The sequence below is a fragment of the Physeter macrocephalus genome, chromosome 12 (assembly GCF_002837175.3).
Source record: "Physeter macrocephalus isolate SW-GA chromosome 12, ASM283717v5, whole genome shotgun sequence".
Taxonomy (NCBI): domain Eukaryota; kingdom Metazoa; phylum Chordata; class Mammalia; order Artiodactyla; family Physeteridae; genus Physeter; species Physeter macrocephalus.
In genome coordinates, this window is record NC_041225.1 from 71014498 (window position 1) to 71034450 (window position 19953).

The following is a 19953-nucleotide window of genomic DNA, read 5'->3' on the forward strand; positions in this document are numbered from 1 at the left end:
GAGAAAAGGGAACCCTCTTGCACTGTTGGTGGGAATGTAAATTGATACAGCCACTATGGAGAACAGTATGGAGGTTCCTTAAAAAACTAAAAGTAGAACTACCATATTCCCCAGCAATCCCACTACTGGGCATATACCCTGAGAAAACCATAATTCAAAGAGTCATGTCCCACAATGTTCACTGCAGCTCTATTTACAATAGCCAAGACATGGAAGCAACCTAAGTGTCCATCGACAGATGAATAGATGAAGAAGATGTGGCACAGTTACACAATGGAATATTACTCAGCCATAAAAAGAAACGAAACTGAGTTATTTGTAGTGAGGTAGATGGACCTAGAGTCTGTCATACAGAGTGAAGTAAGTCAGAAAGAGAAAAATGAATACCGTATGCTAACACATATATATGGAATCTAAAAAAAAAAGAAAAAATGGTTATGAAGAACCTAGGGGCAGGACAGGAATAAAGATGCAAACGTAGAGAATGGACTTGAGGACACGGGGAGGGGCAGGGGAAGCTGGGACAAAGTGAGAGTGGCATGGACTTATATATACTACCAAATGTAAAATTGATAGCTAGTGGTAAGCAGCTGCATAGCACAGGGAGATCAGCTCAGTGCTTTGTGACCACCTAGAGGGGTGGGATAGGGAGGGTGGGAGGGAGATGCAAGAAGGAGGAGATATGGGGATATATGTATAGCTGATTCACTTTGTTTCTTTTCTTTTTTTGTTTTTTGCGGTACGCGGGATTCTCACTGTTGTGGCCTCTCCCGCCGCGGTGCTCCGCACGCGCAGGCTCAGCGGCCGTGGCTCACGGGCCCAGCCGCTCTGCGGCATGTGGAATCTTCCCGGACTGGGGCACGAACCCGTGTCCCCTGCATCAGCAGGCGGACTCTCAACCACTGCGCCACCAGGGAAGCCCTGATTCACTTTGTTATAAAGCAGAAACTAACACACCATTGTAAAGCAATTATACTCCAATAAAGATGTTAAAAAAAAAACCCCAAAAACATGAATTACCCTATTTGACGGAAGGAAAGAAGGAAGGGATGGAGGAAGGGAGGAAGAGAGGGAGGGAGGAAGAGATAAGCAAAAAAATCTGAAGCAGCGACAGATCTTGCAACGAACAGTGGCTATACATATATATATAGATATTATATATATATAATATATATATTATCTATCTACATATATATATTTTTAAGAATAGCTACTAGAGTTTGTTAATACCCTTTTATAAACACATGCTTCTTTCACCCTCTGTCCTCCACCTGTCTCTACAATTGTGTTTTCTTCCTCTCACTTTCTTTACAATGCTACATTACAATTGAAGTTCTAACCAGTTGAACAAGCTTTCACTGATTTCATCTGATCCACTCAAGAATCCTGTAAAATAAGTAAATCAAACACTACTTACTCTTATTAAATAAATAAGGATTAAAAGCACTGACTAGACCCAAGCTATAACCTATACTCTGCAACTACCCAGCTGCACAACCTTGGAAAATCACTTCACCTCCTGGATCACCTTTCCTCAACTGTAAAATGAAGGAGCTAGATTAGATGATTCTTTCACCTTTAATGACCTATGTCTACTATGCTTTCTAAGGCTCCAAGATCACGCAGCTGATTAATGGGTGATGGAATTGGAACTGATGGACAAGGGATTTTTCCATTCTCCATGTCAGCTAAGAGCTTGCTCACAATTGTTACAATATAAAGCAACAGAGACAACTGTAACAAAACTAACTAAACACTTTGCTTACCCATCTACTTATTCCTCGTATTTATTCCAATTTACAAAACGCCGCTCTGAAAAGCAGAGCTGGGGTTGTTTCTTTGCATGAAGAGTCCTCTATTCTTCCTCGGATAAGGCGGCCTCATCTTACTTCCCTGCCACTCTCTTACCTCCATTCCCAGGACTCGTCTCTGCCATGCCTCCAAATTTGCCTAAGCAGCTTTACATCTATCTATCTACTCATCTAATATCTGGGCAGAAAAGGTGGTTATGTCTTCAAATGTTCTAATCTTGCCATCTGGTTTTCACATCGTAGTAACAATCAAGGTATAGTAGAAAGATGACAAAGTAAGGTGGCATTTTATGAGTTTCTAAGAAAAAGAGGCATAGTTTTACTATTAACAGAGGCATAACTTCTAATCATCTTGGAGGTAACAAATTTAGGAAAAGTAAAGATAAAATGAGACCTAATTGGAGGAAGGTGGCCAAATAAAGTACAATTTCCTCACCGAACGATCAGAAGAAAAAAAATCCGTATTACGAGTAAACCATGGAATATGGTAAGAATGGACAAAAAAGGAAATTTTTACTTAGCAGCAACCTGTATAGGACAAGAGAATTGGAAAATGCTATCACAAAGCAGGTACTGAGCTTCCTTGATGTATTTTATCCAGAAGAGAATAATTGGTAATTTAAAAGAAAATGGAATTCATCATAAATAACATTATAAAACTTATAGCAATTTAGTTCATAGAAACACTGAGTCAATCAATAACAAACTGAACCCAAATATTTCAACACTGTATTAGTAAAAAGTTTTATGTTTAAATTTCTCTTAAATGCCCCAAGACCTATTCTATAGTTTTTCACTTTAAAAACAAGCACTTTTTATTACCAACTGAATTTCGTTTCTGCTTAAAAGAGTCTTTATCCTACTATTATCCTATCCCCACATCATACACCACTTATTCTCCTCATTCTAAGTACCTTGTAGTAAGAAAAGCATAGGTAAACCTGACCCCTCTGGATTGACGACTAAAATTTCTGAGCCTAATTTCTAATCTGCCAAACTAGGATAATGATACCAGCTTTGCCTAGTTCTCAGAGAATTTTTAAACAACAGAAATTATGGATGTCAAAATGTTCTCTAGGTATAAGGCACTATGTGCGTGATGTGTAGCACTCCCATCTGAACACACTGTCTCTGAGGTGCCCACACTTACCGTGAGTGCAGAAACATGCACTGCTTGAACGTCGCCTCCATAATCCTCACATACCACATCATAAGCTAGCAGTTCTTTTTTTACTTTCTCAGGATCAGCCTCAGCTTTGTCACATTTGTTTATGGCAAGGACAATAGGAACTGAAAGAGACAGAGTTAAGAAGAGTGCAAATAATGACACTTCAACTCCAGGTATTCACAATGAAAGACGCCAACGTTTTCTGGCTTTCTCTTGACCCAGTGGATGTATTTATCTAACAAAAGACCTAAAAAGACCCACTTTACACCCACCTACTCTGCTTTATACACATGAAGGATTCCAGATGAGAGATGTCAAAACTGCAATTATAAGATTCTGAATTAAGAATACACAATTATGATGATTAAAAAACAAAAACAAAACACACAACAGTATTTAGGGTAGAGAAAGGACTATCCTTAAATCTGAAAGCAAGATCAGCAACTACACTAGAGATAATCTCCAGAAAAAAAAAATCAAGAGAAGATTCTAATTCTAATACCACTAGATCACTTGCCTCTTCTTTACAGGAGTTTAATTCTCTGTTAAAACCCAACATCTCACCCTGGGGCGAAACTAAGTACCATTATTGTAAACTTTCTTTTAGGATTTACAGCAACTTTCTTCATACACACATAGCTGAGTGACTGACAAAAAGAAGATTCTCAATAAATGTTTACTTAATGAATGAACCAAATAATCTTATAATCTACTTGTCATTACTAAACATACCCTTTCATTAGAGAACTCACACAAAATTCTAGGAGATAATTCTCTGATTGAGTTTCACCAACTCTGAAATTTTCTCAGGTATCAAAGGAATAGAAATTGAAAACAGACACGAAAGAGCTATGCAATCCATAGCCTATTATTATGAAAAAGTACATTCTATATCGATCAGCTGGAACTTAATAGGCACCAAGAGAACAGGTACAGAAAGCATGATGTAAGGAATTTATCATATCTCAACCAACTGCTTTGTTATGGGGTCCCTGACAGATTTACCACTCTTATTTTTATTATATTCCCTAGGATCATTAAGAACATAGCTCATTACACAAAGGTAGCTTTGAGGAATTAAAAAATAAAGAGAGGAACACTGAAGCTAGAAGACCAGATTCCAAATGCAGGCATGTTGCAAATTAACTGTAACTGGGGAAGTTCCTGCGACCCTCTGGGTCTTAGTTTTCATGTTGTGAAATGAAAAAAAAACTGGACTAGATCAATGATTGTCAACCCTTTCTTTTTTTCTTGCCAACAAACCTAGGGGAATATGATGCATTCCATCAGGTACATTTTCTCAAGACAACAGTATTTTCTCAGTGGGTGTAGGGTCATATCACAATAAGAATGAATGTACAAAGTATGTGTGTGGTGTTTATTATTACAACTTTTTTTTTTCTTGGCCACGCCACGTGGCTTGCAGGATCTTAGTTCCCCAACCAGGGATTGAACTCGTGCCCTCAGCAATGAAAGTGTGCAGTCCTAACCATTGGACTGCCAGGGAATTCCCTATTATTACAATTTTTAAACGGAGAAATAAGGGAGAAGATAGCCAAGTATTTTCCAAAAGTTTCGATTTTATACCTTTGACCAAATAAGAACTTATTTAAAGCAGATGAGGGAAAAGTCTCTTTTAGAGAAGAATTCCAGATAATAAATGAATAAGGAATAACAATTAGAATATCACCACTTTGTAATTCCTAATGAATTGAGGTGATGGGTACATAGGGGTTCATTATTCTAGGCTTACTTTTATAGCTGTTAAACGTTAAAATGTTTTTTAAAAAGTCATTTGAGACTGTTAAGTTGTCCCACCATGCCAAGTAAGTAAACAGTAGAGGAAGGAATATACTTGTGGTCACAAGTCCCAAGTTGAATCCTGCTATACTCTTCTTAGTAGTTAATGTCTTTGGGAAAACAATTCAACTTTCTTTGCACCTTACCTGTAGAACAGGTATAATAATCCTGGGATTGCCAGGAAGATTAAATGAGCGACATGTAAAAACAGTGACTCTGTAGTAGATTCTTTTAAAAAAAGAAAGCAACTTCCTTCCTGATACATGTAAGTCAGCCACACAGTACCTTGAGCATCTTTGGCATGCTGAATGGATTCTACAGTTTGTTTCATCACTCCATCATCTGCAGCTACAACCAATATGATAATGTCAGTGACCTGAGCACCTCTGGCTCTCATTGCTGAGAAAGCAGCATGTCCTGGAGTATCAAGAAAGGTTATCTTTTCCCCAGAAGGCAGAGAAACTGTGGAAACAGAAATCCAAGAACTCTAAGGACTCAAATATATACTTCCTTAATACAAAGGAATATATATGACCTTATCAAAACAATCAATAATTCTTCAAAGTAATTTTATTCTTTCCATTAATCTTAATCAGAACAATGCATTTGGATCATCATTCCACAATGAAAAGTGATAACATACCAGTGAGACCTTTAGGGTTTTCTTTTCATGTAATAATTTCAAACTAAAACTTGACCTATTTCTAGAATATAACTACTTTCATAAATGTACCAACTGGAATATATTCTGGAGAAAAAACCAGACTGATAGTTGTCTAGGCAGCCACTCCTGCATTAGCAAACACCAGCTGCACAACTGTCTTAAGCAACAGAGGCAATTTAGTACACAGTTAGAAGCTCAGGATTTGAGTCCAACAGCCTTGGGTTTAAATGTTGGCTTTGCCACTTTACTAGCTGTGTACTTTGAGCAAGTAACTCAACCTAAACAAGCCTCAGCCTCCTTATATGTATGTAGGAATATTAATACCTACCTCATGATGTTGCGAAGATAAAAAAAGATAAAGCATATAAGGTGCTCAGAACAGTGCTGGGCACATGCTAGGTGTTCAGCAAATGACAGCTGTTACTCAATTATGAGTGGTAACATTATGACAACCTAGCATTGAAGAGTCTTAGGCTCATTAAACCAAACTAAGAATGAGCTAGAATACAAAAGGTATAACTTTCTTCTTATACACTGTACAAAATAACCTTTATTAACCACCAGCTCTACATTTCATCAAACCAATGGCTTTAGGCTTTAGCCTTCCTTTTACTTTAAATTCGTATATTTCATACTGTGACACTATTTTAAGAAAATAATATGTGGGGTTCCCAAGCACATTGTAAGGTGATCTGTGTTCATACCAAGAAAGGCACCAATGTGCTGAGTGATGCCTCCAGCTTCCATTGCTGCCACTTGAGTTTTTCGCAGTTTGTCAAGTAACGTCGTTTTTCCATGATCAACATGGCCCATTATAGTAACAACTGGGGACCTTGGGATTAATAAAGCTGGATCTGCCTGGGGCCTACAATTAACAGCAAAGGAGTTTCATTTCTTAAATATCAGAAACACTTTATAGCCAGTGAACTGATCTGCAGTTATCTCTGTGAACTACCATTAACAATAAAACCCAACATTTAGCTTTGATTAGACATAACTATTTTCCTCTTCTATACATACAATGACTTATGATAAAATAATAATGACTGCCCACCTACTGTAGGCATCTTCATAACAATGAGCAGAACTGAATAAAATTTTAAAATTCAGGATCAATATACACACTCAGCAAATTAAGAAAAATAACACTTAGAGTTTTATAATAACCTGAATATACTTTTTGATACTTTAAGCATTTTGAAGAAAAGTTTAACCTATACTCACACATCATTTTAATTGCAAAAGAAATTTTAAGGCAAATGTTTCCATTAAAAAGTGTGAATAAAACAATGTGGTCTCCTTCCCCCAATTTATACAGTTAAGTTTTACCTTTTTACAGCATCTTTATTTTCTCTGACTTTGTCCTGTTTTAATTTGCTCCATTTTAACTTCATCCCTGACTTCTTTATCACTTCTTTGATCCAGACTTCATCTAAATGTGAGTGTGCTTCTAGTGAATCTATGTCAATAGCAGTGTTCAATAAAGATTCATATACACAATCTGGGTGGAACAAGATAAAACCTTTTAGGATCATGAATTAAATGTTCCAGAAAGTGACCTCTATTGATAAACATCTATATAAACAACACACTCAATGAGAGGAATAACTATATAAGCTATCCGTTTCTCTAATGTTAATGAATCATAAAAAAGTTGAAAAGAAAATAATCTTTAAAATATGATACAGGGATTTCCCTGGCGGTCCAGTGGTTAATACTTTGCCTACCAATGCAGGGAGTGCGGGTTCGATTCCTGGCCGGGGAGTTAAAATCCCACATGCCTCGAGGCCAAAAAACCAAAACATAAAACAGAAGCAATATTGTAACAAATCCAATAAAGAGTTTAAAAATGGTCCACATCAAAAAAAAATATGATACATTTATATTAATTGATATTTCTGCATATTCATAAATATTTGAATATTTACCATGTACCTTATGAACTACCTGAGCAATTAATAAAACATTAAATTGCATGTCGATTCTCATTATTCAAGGTAATTATGTTCTATAAACTCACTGGGAACAGTGAATTAGCAAATACTGAATCATTGCTCTGAGGAGAAATACAGGGTTATATTCCTTCAGCCTCTGGTCACAACATTTTCATCAGCTATATCTTGTTTTATGTGTTTCTGTTTAAAGACACCTTATTCAATATATGTTGTTAATTCATTAACGTTATACTCACGGTCAACAGCACTATAACTAATGCCTCAATAAAGCTTACCTAACACATGTATTTTCTCTGTAAGGCACATTACAGCCTTCTTGTAGTTAGTAACACTAAACAGCACTTCAGCACAATGCTGAGGGGCCATTTTAAACAGCGAAATCACCAAAAAAAAGCACAAAAATGAGAAAAACATGGCACTAAATAAACCACAAAAATGACACTTGTTTACGGTATGAGAGGAGAGAAGGCAGAGTGTTGCCTTGTTTGAACCTCAGCTAGTAATGTGTGATCAGGTCAGGCAACTTAAATTTTTTACCACTCTGTTCCTGTCCAAGAATGACTACAAAAGCATTTCAAGTATCAATTTTGGGGCTACAAATACATTTTAGGGACTTCGCCAATTCAGAATCCCCAAATAATAAGGATTGACTATAGTTACATATGTATATACATAAATATACACACACACACACATACAGTATCACAGAATACATGTACACACTATTTATTTATGTATCTATTTAGGATGTCCAAAAAGTTGTGAAACATAGGAAAAATAATTACTTTTTGTTTTCATTTTATTTAATGTGCTTTAATTCCAGTCATATATTTTCCTGTGGGTAATAAAGTATCAGTGGTGATAATGAAACAAGTAGTTTTACGCTTCCAGACTTTCAGTCACCCTATAAATATATATTTTGAGAGACAGATATAAAAGAAAGGCATCTTCAAACATGCAGAACATTACACTAAAATAACTTCCTATTCAGTAGTGTGCTGGTAAATGTTTACTCTGAGGCTCCTTAAAAAAAGTCCTGATTTATAGCATTTCCCAATTTCCATGGTACAAATACCCGCCACCAGGGGTGCCCAACCCCCTGTTAGGAACCGGGCTGCACAGCAGGAAGTGAACGGCTGGGGAGTGAGCAAAGCTTCATTTATATTTACAGCCGCTCCCCATGCTTGCATTACCACCTGAGCTCCGCCTCCTGTCAGACGCACCGGCATTAGATTCTTATAGGAGCACAAACCCTATTGTAAACTGCGCATGCCAGGGATCTAGGCTGCAGGCTCCTTATGAGAATCTGATGCCTGATGGTCTGAGGTGGAGCTGAGGTGGTGATGCTAGCGCTGGGGAGCGGCTGCAAATACAGATTATCATTAGCAGAGAGGTTTGACTGCACAGAGACCGTAATAAATCAACTGCTTGCAGACTCATACCAAAACCCTATCCGTGAGTGGCAAGTGAAAACAAGCTCAGCGTTCCCCCTGATTCTGCATTATGGTGAGTTGTATAATTATTTCATTATATATTACAGTGTAATAATAATAGAAACAAAGTGCACAATAAATGCACTTGAATCATCCTGAAGCCATCATCCCCCCCAACCTCACCCCCCATCAGTGGAAAAATTGTCTTCCACAAAACCAGTCCCTGGTGCCCAAAAGATTGGGGGCTGCTGTCCCCCACCACATTTGACTTCAAGCCACCAACATGAAGTCACTGAACACAGAAGTATTAACCAGAAATATTACATCAATTTTTTTTTTTGGCTGCACCGCACAGCTTGCAGGATCTTAGTTCCCCTACCAGGGATTGAACCCAAACCCCTGGCAGTGAAATTGCAGAGTCCTAACCACTGGACAGCCAGGGAATTCCCACATGAAGTTATTTTAACTGACCCGGGGCAGGGGGGTTAGGATGTATGTACATTGTTAATATAGCAGTTAAAAATATTCACCAGGGCTTCCCTGGTGGCGCAGTGGTTGAGAGTCGGGAGGCCACGGAGGGGAGAGACCCGTGCCCCGCAAAAAAAAAAAAAAAAAAAAAAAAAAAAAAATATTCACCATATGAAAACTATCTTAAATTCAAAAGAGGTATGATTATAATATTAAATAAGTGTCAAATAGATAACTTTTATTTAAATCATAGCAAATCAGTTTTGGGTTTAGAGCACTGATCCATAGGATTAAAACTATATTTTAATTATTCTATTTATTTGGTGATACAAAGGAATTATTATGGTTATGCGTGTGTGTGTTAATGTTTAAAAAAAAGAATTATCATTTAGCAATATATAAGTATTCATGGATTAAATGATATATTAATAATTGTTATCACTGGCTTATGCAAACATTATGCTTATCACTCCATTCTTTCTGCTTTCATATATATATGAAAAATGCCAATAATAAAAAGTTCTAAAAATCAAGTCTGTTATCAATATCATTTATAAAATCATATCAATACAGTTTTCCTTGGAAAAATTCTGAATGATATGGCCATGTCCATTTGTTCTCTTAAAGTTTTCTAGTTATAAAATGATTACATAATCCAATGCAAAGTTTAAAAAAAACACAAGATAGAGTGCTAGTTTTCTATTCTTTGTGAGGATGTACTGTCACAAATAGTGGTAACACTTTCAGGCAGGATACACATTAAAACTCTAGCTCTGCTGTGATTTACAAAATAACAATTCCTGAGAGAAAATTTGGTCTGTGAGTAAGAGCATCTGCTCTGGAGCCATACTCCCTGGGTTCAAAATCCTGGCTCCACCACATAGTAGCTGTGAAACCCTGAGCAATTATTTATCCTCTCTATGCCTTGGTTTCTCAATCTATAAATGGGGTTAATAATCATACCTGCTTCTAGAGAATTGTGAGAATTATATGAGTTAATACATATAAAGTATTGGTATATAGTAACAGCTCAATAAATATAAGTTATTATTAGTAATTATTTTTGCCAAAAGTCTGCTTCACTTGTTACTTTATTCTGCTAACTAAATTTTAATGTCAGTTTATAATGAAAACGAAATGAAAATTTTGTTCCAACAATCCTAAATTGGTAATAAATACAGTAGTCCCTCAGTATCTGCAGGGGGATGGTTCCAGGACATCCCCTGAAAACCAAAATACATGGACTTTATATATAAGTCCCTTATATAAAATGGCACAGTATTTGCATATAACCTACACACATCCACCCATATATTTAAAATCATCTTTAGACTACTTACAATAACTAATACAATGTAATGTTATAGAAACAGTTGCTGATGCATGACAAATTCAAGTTTTGCTTTCTGGAACTTTCTGGATTTTTTTTTTTTTTTTAATATTTCTGATTCACAGTTGGTAGAATCCACGGATGCACAACCCATGGATACAGAGGGCCAATTACAATTTTTATTACATTTCTAATAAAAATGGTATTATTAAAAGTTGTAGTTATGGACTTCCCTGGTGGTGCAGTGGATAAGAATCCGCCTGCCAATGCAGGGGACACAGGTTCGATCCCTGGTCTGGGAAGATCCTACATGCCGCGGAGCAACTAAGCCCATGCGCCACAACTACTGAGCCTGTGCTCTAGAGCCCGCGAGCTACAACTTCTGAGCCTGCGTGCCACAACTACTGAAGCCCGTGTGCCTAGCACCCGTGCTCCGCAACAAGAGAAGCCACCGCAAAGAGAAGCCCGCGCACCGCAACAAAGAGCAGCCCCCGCTCGCCGCAACTAGAGAAAGCCCGCGAAAGGCAACAAACACCCAACGCAGCCAAAAATAAATAAATAAATTTATTAAGGAAAAAAAAAAAGTTGTAGTTATTACTACAAATATTTTTCTGCTGGCACTACACTATAGATATTGTCAAAATGAGTGCAATTAGAGAATTATAGAGAACAAAAGGAAAGTAAATGAGTATAAATACGGTCCCTCAGTCCAAAAGCATTCTTTGGACTTATTCTAATAGCCCTCAAGATTTCTGAGCAAGAAAGGTTAGTTCAAATTAAAAAAATCTTTTCCACTTTTATTAAAAGCAAAATCTTAGAGAACTAGATTTGGCAAAGAGCCAAGAAACTAATTAGGATTTGTCACCTAAAGTGAAAAATATTGGAATTACTTAACATCTTTTTAAACCACTAGTCTAATTTTCATCCTTGAATGCCTTAATCTCACTGCAAATAAAATACCAGGTATTCCACGTTTCCATATTTTTCCTTATAAAATTATCTGGCTCACCTATGTCTTTTTCCATTGCTCTGGCCAGCTCCTCAACAGTCATTCCAATCCATACCTCCACCTCCTTTTTAGATTTTGTTGAAGATAACTGAGATTTCTGCGATTTTTTTTCCTATTAAATATTCAGAACACGTAAAGAAGAAGGAAGAAAAAACTTTGAGATTTATCCTGGAATATCTACCACAGTCAGGGCTCCTATTTCTACCAACACTCCCATAAATTGTTAAACCTTAGACTAAAATTTAAAATCCTGATTCCTTAATTCACTGTTATACACTGATATAAACAAGCAAATTAATCAACATTATTAAACAACTAACTAGAACCTTCCTTCCTCACAAAGATTTACTGCCTGGAATGCAGCATTAAGGCATAAAGATTTCAAAAATGACAAAATACTCAAAATGGATTTCTACTCATGGCTCTAGGCACTTTCATCTCAGACCAAATAACAGAGAAACACAGAGAAATCTAGAACTACCTTCTTTGTCACCAGAAGCCTATGTTGAGATAAAGCAGCCCTGATGAGCGCATCTGTCTGCCAGGGCTGGGCGTACAGCTGAGCTGTCCACACCGGGTAAGCAGATGAAAACACGTGCCTCCACTGTGCCAACATTCTTCTTTGATACAGGCTGTGCAGCTGCCTACAAATAGTGTGAAATCGTAGCAAGTTCTCCAACTTAAGTATCTTCTGGTTCATGTTTCTCCTAGGAAAAGTTTTCAAATACTATTTTGGTTAATATTGAAATCAAGTTAGCAAATATTAATTGGATATCTACTACACACAAAACACTGTGCTAGAGTTACAACAATGAGTAAAACTGGGTTCCCACCCTGAAAGAGCTCACAGTCCAGTCAGAGAGATGGAATTCTGTACTAAGTACTCTCTAGATATTAACTATAACTATTGTTAATGTTCCTACCATAATAACACTGAAATACAATAACAAACTTATAAGGGTTCTTTTTTCACTACTGAAACATCAACTAACCAAATCACAACTAGAGTCATTTTTTTAAATGCAAATTTGAACTAATCAACTCTTTGCCAAACATTCTTTGGGAGGATGGGGGGAGATTATCCCTAGTTTAATGTACAACTTCAAAACATGCTATATAAGGACTCATTATCTGCCCTCTGTTAATCTCTCACTCCATCTCTTACACTCTTATAGTTCCCTCACTCCTATCTCCCAAATTTTTGTTATTCTGTCTCACCTGTAATCTCCGAAGGCTGTCTTCTAATCTTTGAAACTTTGCATATGCTCCCTCTACTTGGAACTGTCTTTCAACCCTAACATTTTCCCCTCTTCCCAAACCCCCCAAAAAGATGCTTTAGAGTGGGAAGAAGGCACCCAATAAATATCTACTGAATAATGCCAATAAATACCTATTGAATAATGCCTTTTGAATATTACTCTTGGGACAAAAGAAGAGTTTACTGAGAAAACCACAACAGATCTCAACAGTATAGCTCAGAACTCAGTAGTATAGTCTTTTCCTCCTTGAGTCTTCTATTTCTTCTGATCACAACACTGCATTTCTACAGCTTTGCTTTTCAGTGTTAAGGGAAGGAGCAACTAAAATAACATAAGTACTAGTTTTCTCCTCAGCAGACATTTCATAAGCACCATCTTCCAGGCACTGCATTTGAGGTTGTTGATTCAAAGTTTAATAAGCAAGAGTCCCTTCCTTTGGGGTGCACTGTCTTTAAAATGTTCCAATATAATGATTCTTAAACACCTCAAGAATGGCACATTTAAAAAATCTTATTTAGGTACATTTCCCTGAAGTAAGAAGTAAAGAGTGCTCAGGAAGCACAGAATTCCTTAGGGAAAAAAAAAATTTTAAATGAGTCTAAAACCAGATTTAAGAAGGACACAGATTAATATAACGGGAGGAAAGGTCCTACACGGAGATTAACCAAAGCACAGCTATTTCACTGACGCAGGGATTCGAAAAACACATTGGGGGTCAATAAACCAAATACCCAAACTGGAAGGAACCTTACTTGCTACTTATTCCAAGCCCCTCCTTTTAAAGAAAAGGGAAATGGAGTCCAGAGAGGTCAGAAAGCCTTCTCCAATGTCATACCGCTAGTTAATGACAGTCAGGACTAGAACCCAGGCTTTCTGACTCCCAATTCGGTGTTCTTTCGCCGATTCTATATTCTTATCATGAAAAAGGGGAAATAATGTAGTTGCGCTGGTGAAAACGTCTGAATGAAACAGCTGGAAGCCTTGGGAGTTATCTGAAAGGTAAAAAGAAGTCACTGTAGAATGTCGGATCTAGGATGGCTTCGCCTGGAACCCGAGCCCAAAAAGCCTTGGGCACAGGGGAGGTCGGGGCGTGGAGGACACCTGCCGCGGCGCGCGGGGAGAGCAAGCAGCCGGCCGCTTCTGGTTGGATAATGCTTTCGTTATGCCGAAAGTAACAATCACGCATGGATTAAGCGCATAATGGAAAGCCTCCCGAATGCGCAATGTTTGTCATCTGTGCCGCTAACACTTTAGGCCAAACAATACACGCCACCCGGGACGACCCGGCTAAGAAACCCCACTCACTTACCTCCTATGTAGGGTCCAGGGCGCCGGAATTCTGACGCAGGGTAAAGATCACCTTCCGGACGCGGGAGGACTGTCAGTCGGCTAGTCCGTCTCAAAAATGGTCCCCCTAGGGCTACCGGTGCCGCCGGAAGCGGTTCTACCCGGAACTCAGAAGTCCGATTTCGGAACAGCCCTGTTGCCACTGGTACAGTTGGGGGGTGTACCGGGTGGGGTTTCAGCAGCGCTTTGATGATCGTTTCTGCAGAACCCTTCGCTTTCTGGGAAGTAAATTACTGCTACTCTGGGGCTGTGAGCAGCCTCGAAGTGTACAACTCAAGGGAAAGTTAAACGGGGAAATGTGGGAGAAATGCTAAGTCCTTAAAAGACATACTAACAAAAAGGGAAAAATGCAAGGGAAAGTGGCGATAGACCCAGTTAGTACTGGGCGAGGAGCGCTTTCTTTTTCAAAAGTCACCTCGTGTGGGTGGCATTTGAAGTAATAAAGCTAGAGTGGGTTCCAATCCCAGCTCATCCCCAGTTGTGTAGACTTGGGGACGTTATGTAAACTCTCTGTGCCTCCCCCCGCCCCCCATAGTCTGGCCGCCTAACTCATGCCCCTCCCCTTTTTTATGTTTGTCTCCCCAGTGCCACCGCAAAGATGTGTAATCAGTGTTGTTGAATGACTGAATGGAAACCTCTGTCCTGAAAATCTTTTAAATGAACCTAAATACTCACACACTTGCAAACTATTGAAGTGCATTTCAATTGCTATCATTTTACTTACCTTTCACACTCACTGCAGTGCCAATTTCTGCAAGAAAGTATTCTTTGCTCTCTCTGCCTTGCCAAGTAGTTGAGAAACAGAAATTGATTGAATTGAACATCAAAGTAACAGTCATACCTTTTTTTCCCCAATATTAAGTGAAAATAACCAATATGTTTCTAACCATGAAGAAACTACATACTAATGTGGAAAATTAAAGCAATACACTAAAATATAGAAAGTCGAGGGAGGGAGGGCCAAAGCTGGAAACATTTGAGCAACAAAATAACACAGTATTAGATTATAACAAATAAATGGGGGAGAAGGGACAAATCCTCCTTACAGAAAAATTCCACATAATATATGTGTATAACTTCTACTAGGAGGTAAAGCTTAACCACCACCCCCCTGCCCGCCTTGAGTGTGGACTGGACTTAGTGACTTGCTTCCAAAGAATAGAATATGGAAAGGGAAAAATAGTACCTTCATAATGGAGAAAATTGGCAGACACCACCTTAACCAACTGATCACGGTAAACATCACCAGCAATGTCATGTTGATATCATGTACCCCCAGAAATGATGTGATGAGGACATTTCATCTCTAATATTCGTCCCCAAAACCCACAACCCTACTCTAATCATGGGGAAAACATCAGACAAACACAAATTAAAGAGCATTCTACAAAATATCTGAGCAGAACTCTTCAAAGCTGTCAAGGTCATGAAAAGCAAGAAAAGAGCAAGAAGCTATCACAGATCAGACAGAAAGAAATGTGATGACTGAGTGCAGTGTGGGATCCTGTATAGAATCCGGGAACAGAAAAGCACACTAGTGGAGAAACTGGTGAAATCTGAATAAAATCTGTAGTTTAGTTACTTGTAATACCCCAGTGTTAATTTCTTAATTTTCACAAACATATCATAGTTAATATAACATGTTAACATTAGAGGAAACTGGGTGAAGGACATTCGGGAACTCTCCACTATCTTTGCAAATTAAAATTTATTTTTTTACTAAAGAAAGTGAGTCAAATCCTAGATACCACCTCTCTGGAAGTAACCACTTTGTGCGTGTGTGTGTGTGTACACATCATTCCATTTATCTCTGTATAAATACATGTATACATACAATTTTATGTAAATGAGATTCATGCTATAAATGCTGCTTTTTATCTCTGCAACAATGTATACCAGAAATCTTCCACGCTGATGAACATAGATCCATATCATTCTTTTAAATGATTTTGAAAGATTCCATTGTTTGTAAGTGCCATACCCACAGAGATGGACATATATGCTGTGTCCAGTATCTAACATAATATTGCAGTGAATATTCTTGGGCATACACTTTTGCATGCCAGTCCAATTCTTTCTCTAGAATAAATTCCTAAAAATGGAAGCCCTATTTCCTTTCAGTGAAGAATGGTATTTATAATCTAGGCTCAGGGTTTCAGGTATGTTCATTGTTACTGGGGTTTTGATGCTCTCAAGTCCCCCATTGGTCAAAGCTGGGGAATATTATACACATGTGTGCACACAGTTCCATCTACATACATTGAAAACCATGTGTTCCCGCTGATATCCTGAAGTCAAATCTAACACCATAGGGTTCACACTAGGCTCTTCCCTTTATATGTATGTAACTTCCTTTTCTGGCAGTGAGAAACCTGACTTGCATCAGCCTTAATATATTTACTTATTTAAGCAATTCCCCTGTGTGAAACCAATCTCCAGTCTGGCCACCACCCCATCTCCTGCACTCATGCCCTCCTTACCTCTCTCCAGCTTGGACTCCAAGGCCAGTTCACCCCTTGAAGTGGACATCTTCACCCTGATCGGATGTAAAATGTTAACATTAGGGGAACTTGGGTAAAGGGCATTTGGGAACTCTCTCCAATATCTTTGCAACTATTTTGTAATCTAAATTTACAGCAATACAGGGCCACTGGAGCTCCCCACTCCTGCCCTACATCTGTGGATGGCCTGCCTTGCCCTTGCCCCTGATGGCTTTAGGACTGAAAATTTGCATAAGGGGAGGGATGAAGAAGGGCTCCTATTCCCACTTCACCTTATGTCCTTTGTTGGCCTTCTAATCTAATCATATTAATTATGGATCATAATAAGTTCAGAGACAGGTGGAGCCAACTTAACCACAAATAATGTTTCATATTGCCATCTCCTTGGTGAGAGCTGTCTCAGAAGTATTAAATGATAGGTCTAAAACACACTCAATGGGCTTCCCTGGTGGCGCAGTGGTTGAGAGTCCGCCTGCTGATGCAGGGGACACAGGTTCGTGCCCCGGTCTGGGAGGATCCCACGTGCCGCGGAGCAGCTGGGCCCGTGAGCCATGGCCGCTGAGCCTGCGCGTCCGGAACCTGTGCTCCGAACAGTGAGAGGCCCGCGTACCACAAAAAAAAAACAAAAAACAAAAAACAAAAAACAAAAAACAAAAAAAATAATAAAAAAAACCCACACTCAATGAGCAAACTTGAAACCAAAGAACAGTGGGAAAAAAAGAAGGAAGGGAAGAAAGAAAGAAAAGGAAAGAAAGAAAAGGAAGGAAAGAAAGAAAAGAAAGAGAAAGGGAGGGAGGGAGGGAGGGAAGGAGGGAAGGAAGGAAGAGAAAAAGGAGCTGTATTGTGGCTATCCCTTTTCTATCTAGAAAATGGTTTGAACTCTTGTTAGTTCTGACTTTCAACTTGTTCCCTCTCCCAACCTTTTTCTTGCCTTTCAAGATCTTGGCAGAAAGCTCCTTTTTAAGGAGCTAGGTCCCTTCAATATCCAGACTAATTATAGTTCTTGGTGATAATTAGGGGTAAACTGCCTTCTTGCAAGAGGGATAGGGTATGAGTTGCAGCCCAGCCCACACTGGCCTGATAGTACTAGAAGGAACTATAGTCATGTCTCTGGGCTTATTCTAGGAGGAGGAAATCACAAGGAACAACACAAGAATTAGGTATCTTCCAAAGAGAAGCTGATCAGGGCTGCAGTAAAGCAGAACAAAATTACAAGGTTTAAATCTGTTTTGTTTTCTGTCTCAGCTGTCATTTGTTGGTTTCACAAAATAAAGCAAAACACCTTGCAATATAAATTGCTAGAGGAATGGTACCAGGAATTTTAAAACTAGAAGAGACTTGAGAACCTGAATCATGGCAATCTAAAATTATCAGTAATAGTTACGATCATAACTATTATTTTCACTGCCATTTATGTACCAGTCACATAAATATTGTTATATTTAATATGTTATACAGCAGTTCTTGGCACATTAGCAGGTCTGAGGCCAATTGACAATTCAGTTTTCCTTGACTCTGATTTGACAACTTCCCCTAGTGAAAAATTGGTAACCTAGAGGTCAAATTTTAGTAAGGTCAATTTATTTTAAATGTGTGGCTTCGTGGAAGATCACTATACCTTAATAATAGTAATAATAATAGCTATCATTCATTTGACGTACTAAGGATGAAGCATTGTTCTTAATGCTTTATCATTATCATCTGATTCAAGCCTGCAAGACTGAATGTCTTATTTTTGAACATCAATTCTAACAAACCAGAGGGATTGCACTATCACTGGAGAAGTTAAGTAACTTGTCCGGGTCACACCCTTAGTGACCGGTGAGATGGACCTAAATTCAAGTCTGTTTGATTCCAAGACTGTTTCTCAACTGCTGCCATAACTGAAGAAGTTGAATTAAAGATCTTTAGGGGAAAAAAAAAAAAAAAAGATCTTTAGGGTACCATCCATCTTTGAGATTTTACCTTTTCTTGTTTTTTTGTTTTGTGGTATGCGGGCCTCTCACTGTTGTGGCCTCTCCCGTTGCGGAGCACAGGCTCTGGACGCGCAGGCTCAGTGGCCATGGCTCACGGGCCCAGCCGCTCCGCGGCATGTGGGATCCTCCCGGACCGGGGCACGAACCCGTGCCCCCTGCATCGGCAGGCGGATTCTCAACCACTGTGCCACCAGGGAAGCCCGAGATTTTACCTTTTGAACATACGAAAATAAGCATTTTTTAACTTAATTTGATATCAGTCTTTACTACATAATATATGGTAAATCTTTGTGTTTCTATTAGTATTGAAGCTTCTATTAAAGCAACAATTCTCTTTATGGAAAACAATAAGAGTAACAATTCTGTATATTTCTAGTGGAAAACATGGCATTCATCTCCAGTAACCTCTATATCAATACTGATTAAAGATCTGTGCATTGGATTTTCATCAGCAATGAGATAGTTATCTCTTTACCACTGGCATTCAAATTACACAAAGCATTTCTTGGGTTTCCTCTTGAATCTCATCAAATTATGCTTCACTGATTTCTTCATACATGATTACATCTCTTACAAAAATTTTTTTACTATGAAGTCTTCTGTTTCAGTTTTTCCCAGCTTTATTGAGGTATAATTGACAAAATCATAAGATATTTAAAAGTGTACAATGTGATACAGTGTACAATTTGATATATAAACACATTGTGAAACAATTTCCCCCATTGAGTTAATTAACCCATCCATCACCTCACATATTTACCTTTTTGTTGTTGTCATGGTTGAAAATGTTATGTTCTATTCTCTTAGCAAATTTCAATCATACAATATAGCATTATCATCTGTAGTCACCATGTTATACTTTATATCCTCAGACCTTATTCATCTTATAACTGAAAGCTTGTACCCTTTTACTAACCTGTGTTCCTTATTTCTACATTCTTGTCCCATCTCTTCCACTAACTAGTATTACAACTTTGAATAAGACAGCAACCTTTCTGGTGTTCAATATCTTCATTACAAAATTAAAAAGGTTACATTCTTGCAGTATTATTTCTGGAAAGTTTAAAAATATAACTTTTAAATAAATATAAAATGCATATGTGTCTAAAGATGTATTTAACTCATTAATGGGGGATCCAGAAAGATGGTAAGCCTTGGTCAAAGAGAACTGGGGAGTGCCACATGTTTACAGCTGCTGAAAGAATGAATACTTGAATAAGACTGCTAATATA

At 38.2% G+C, this 19953-nt stretch overlaps 1 protein-coding gene across 7 annotated transcripts in view; it reads right to left on the reverse strand.

Moving 5' to 3' along the window:
• MTIF2 (mitochondrial translational initiation factor 2) overlaps positions 1-19953 on the reverse strand; it is a 42509-nt gene that overhangs the window by 11136 nt on the left and 11420 nt on the right. For 2 of the 7 annotated variants that reach the window (XM_007107046.4, XM_055089185.1), the window contains 10 exons: positions 16725-16780; positions 14969-15021; positions 14207-14462; positions 13650-13889; positions 12120-12345; positions 11639-11750; positions 6773-6944; positions 6148-6308; positions 5065-5241; positions 2962-3101 (listed from right to left, as the gene is read on the reverse strand). In XM_007107046.4, coding sequence (XP_007107108.2) covers positions 2962-3101; positions 5065-5241; positions 6148-6308; positions 6773-6944; positions 11639-11750; positions 12120-12338 — 981 coding nt within the window. In that variant the 5' untranslated portion in view covers positions 12339-12345; positions 13650-13889; positions 14207-14462; positions 14969-15021; positions 16725-16780. Of the gene's footprint in view, positions 1-2961; positions 3102-5064; positions 5242-6147; positions 6309-6772; positions 6945-11638; positions 11751-12119; positions 12346-13649; positions 13890-14206; positions 14702-14968; positions 15022-16724; positions 16781-19953 lie in introns of those variants that run through there. The other 5 variants (XM_007107048.4, XM_007107049.4, XM_028496826.2 and 2 more) reach the window with 5 other exon arrangements.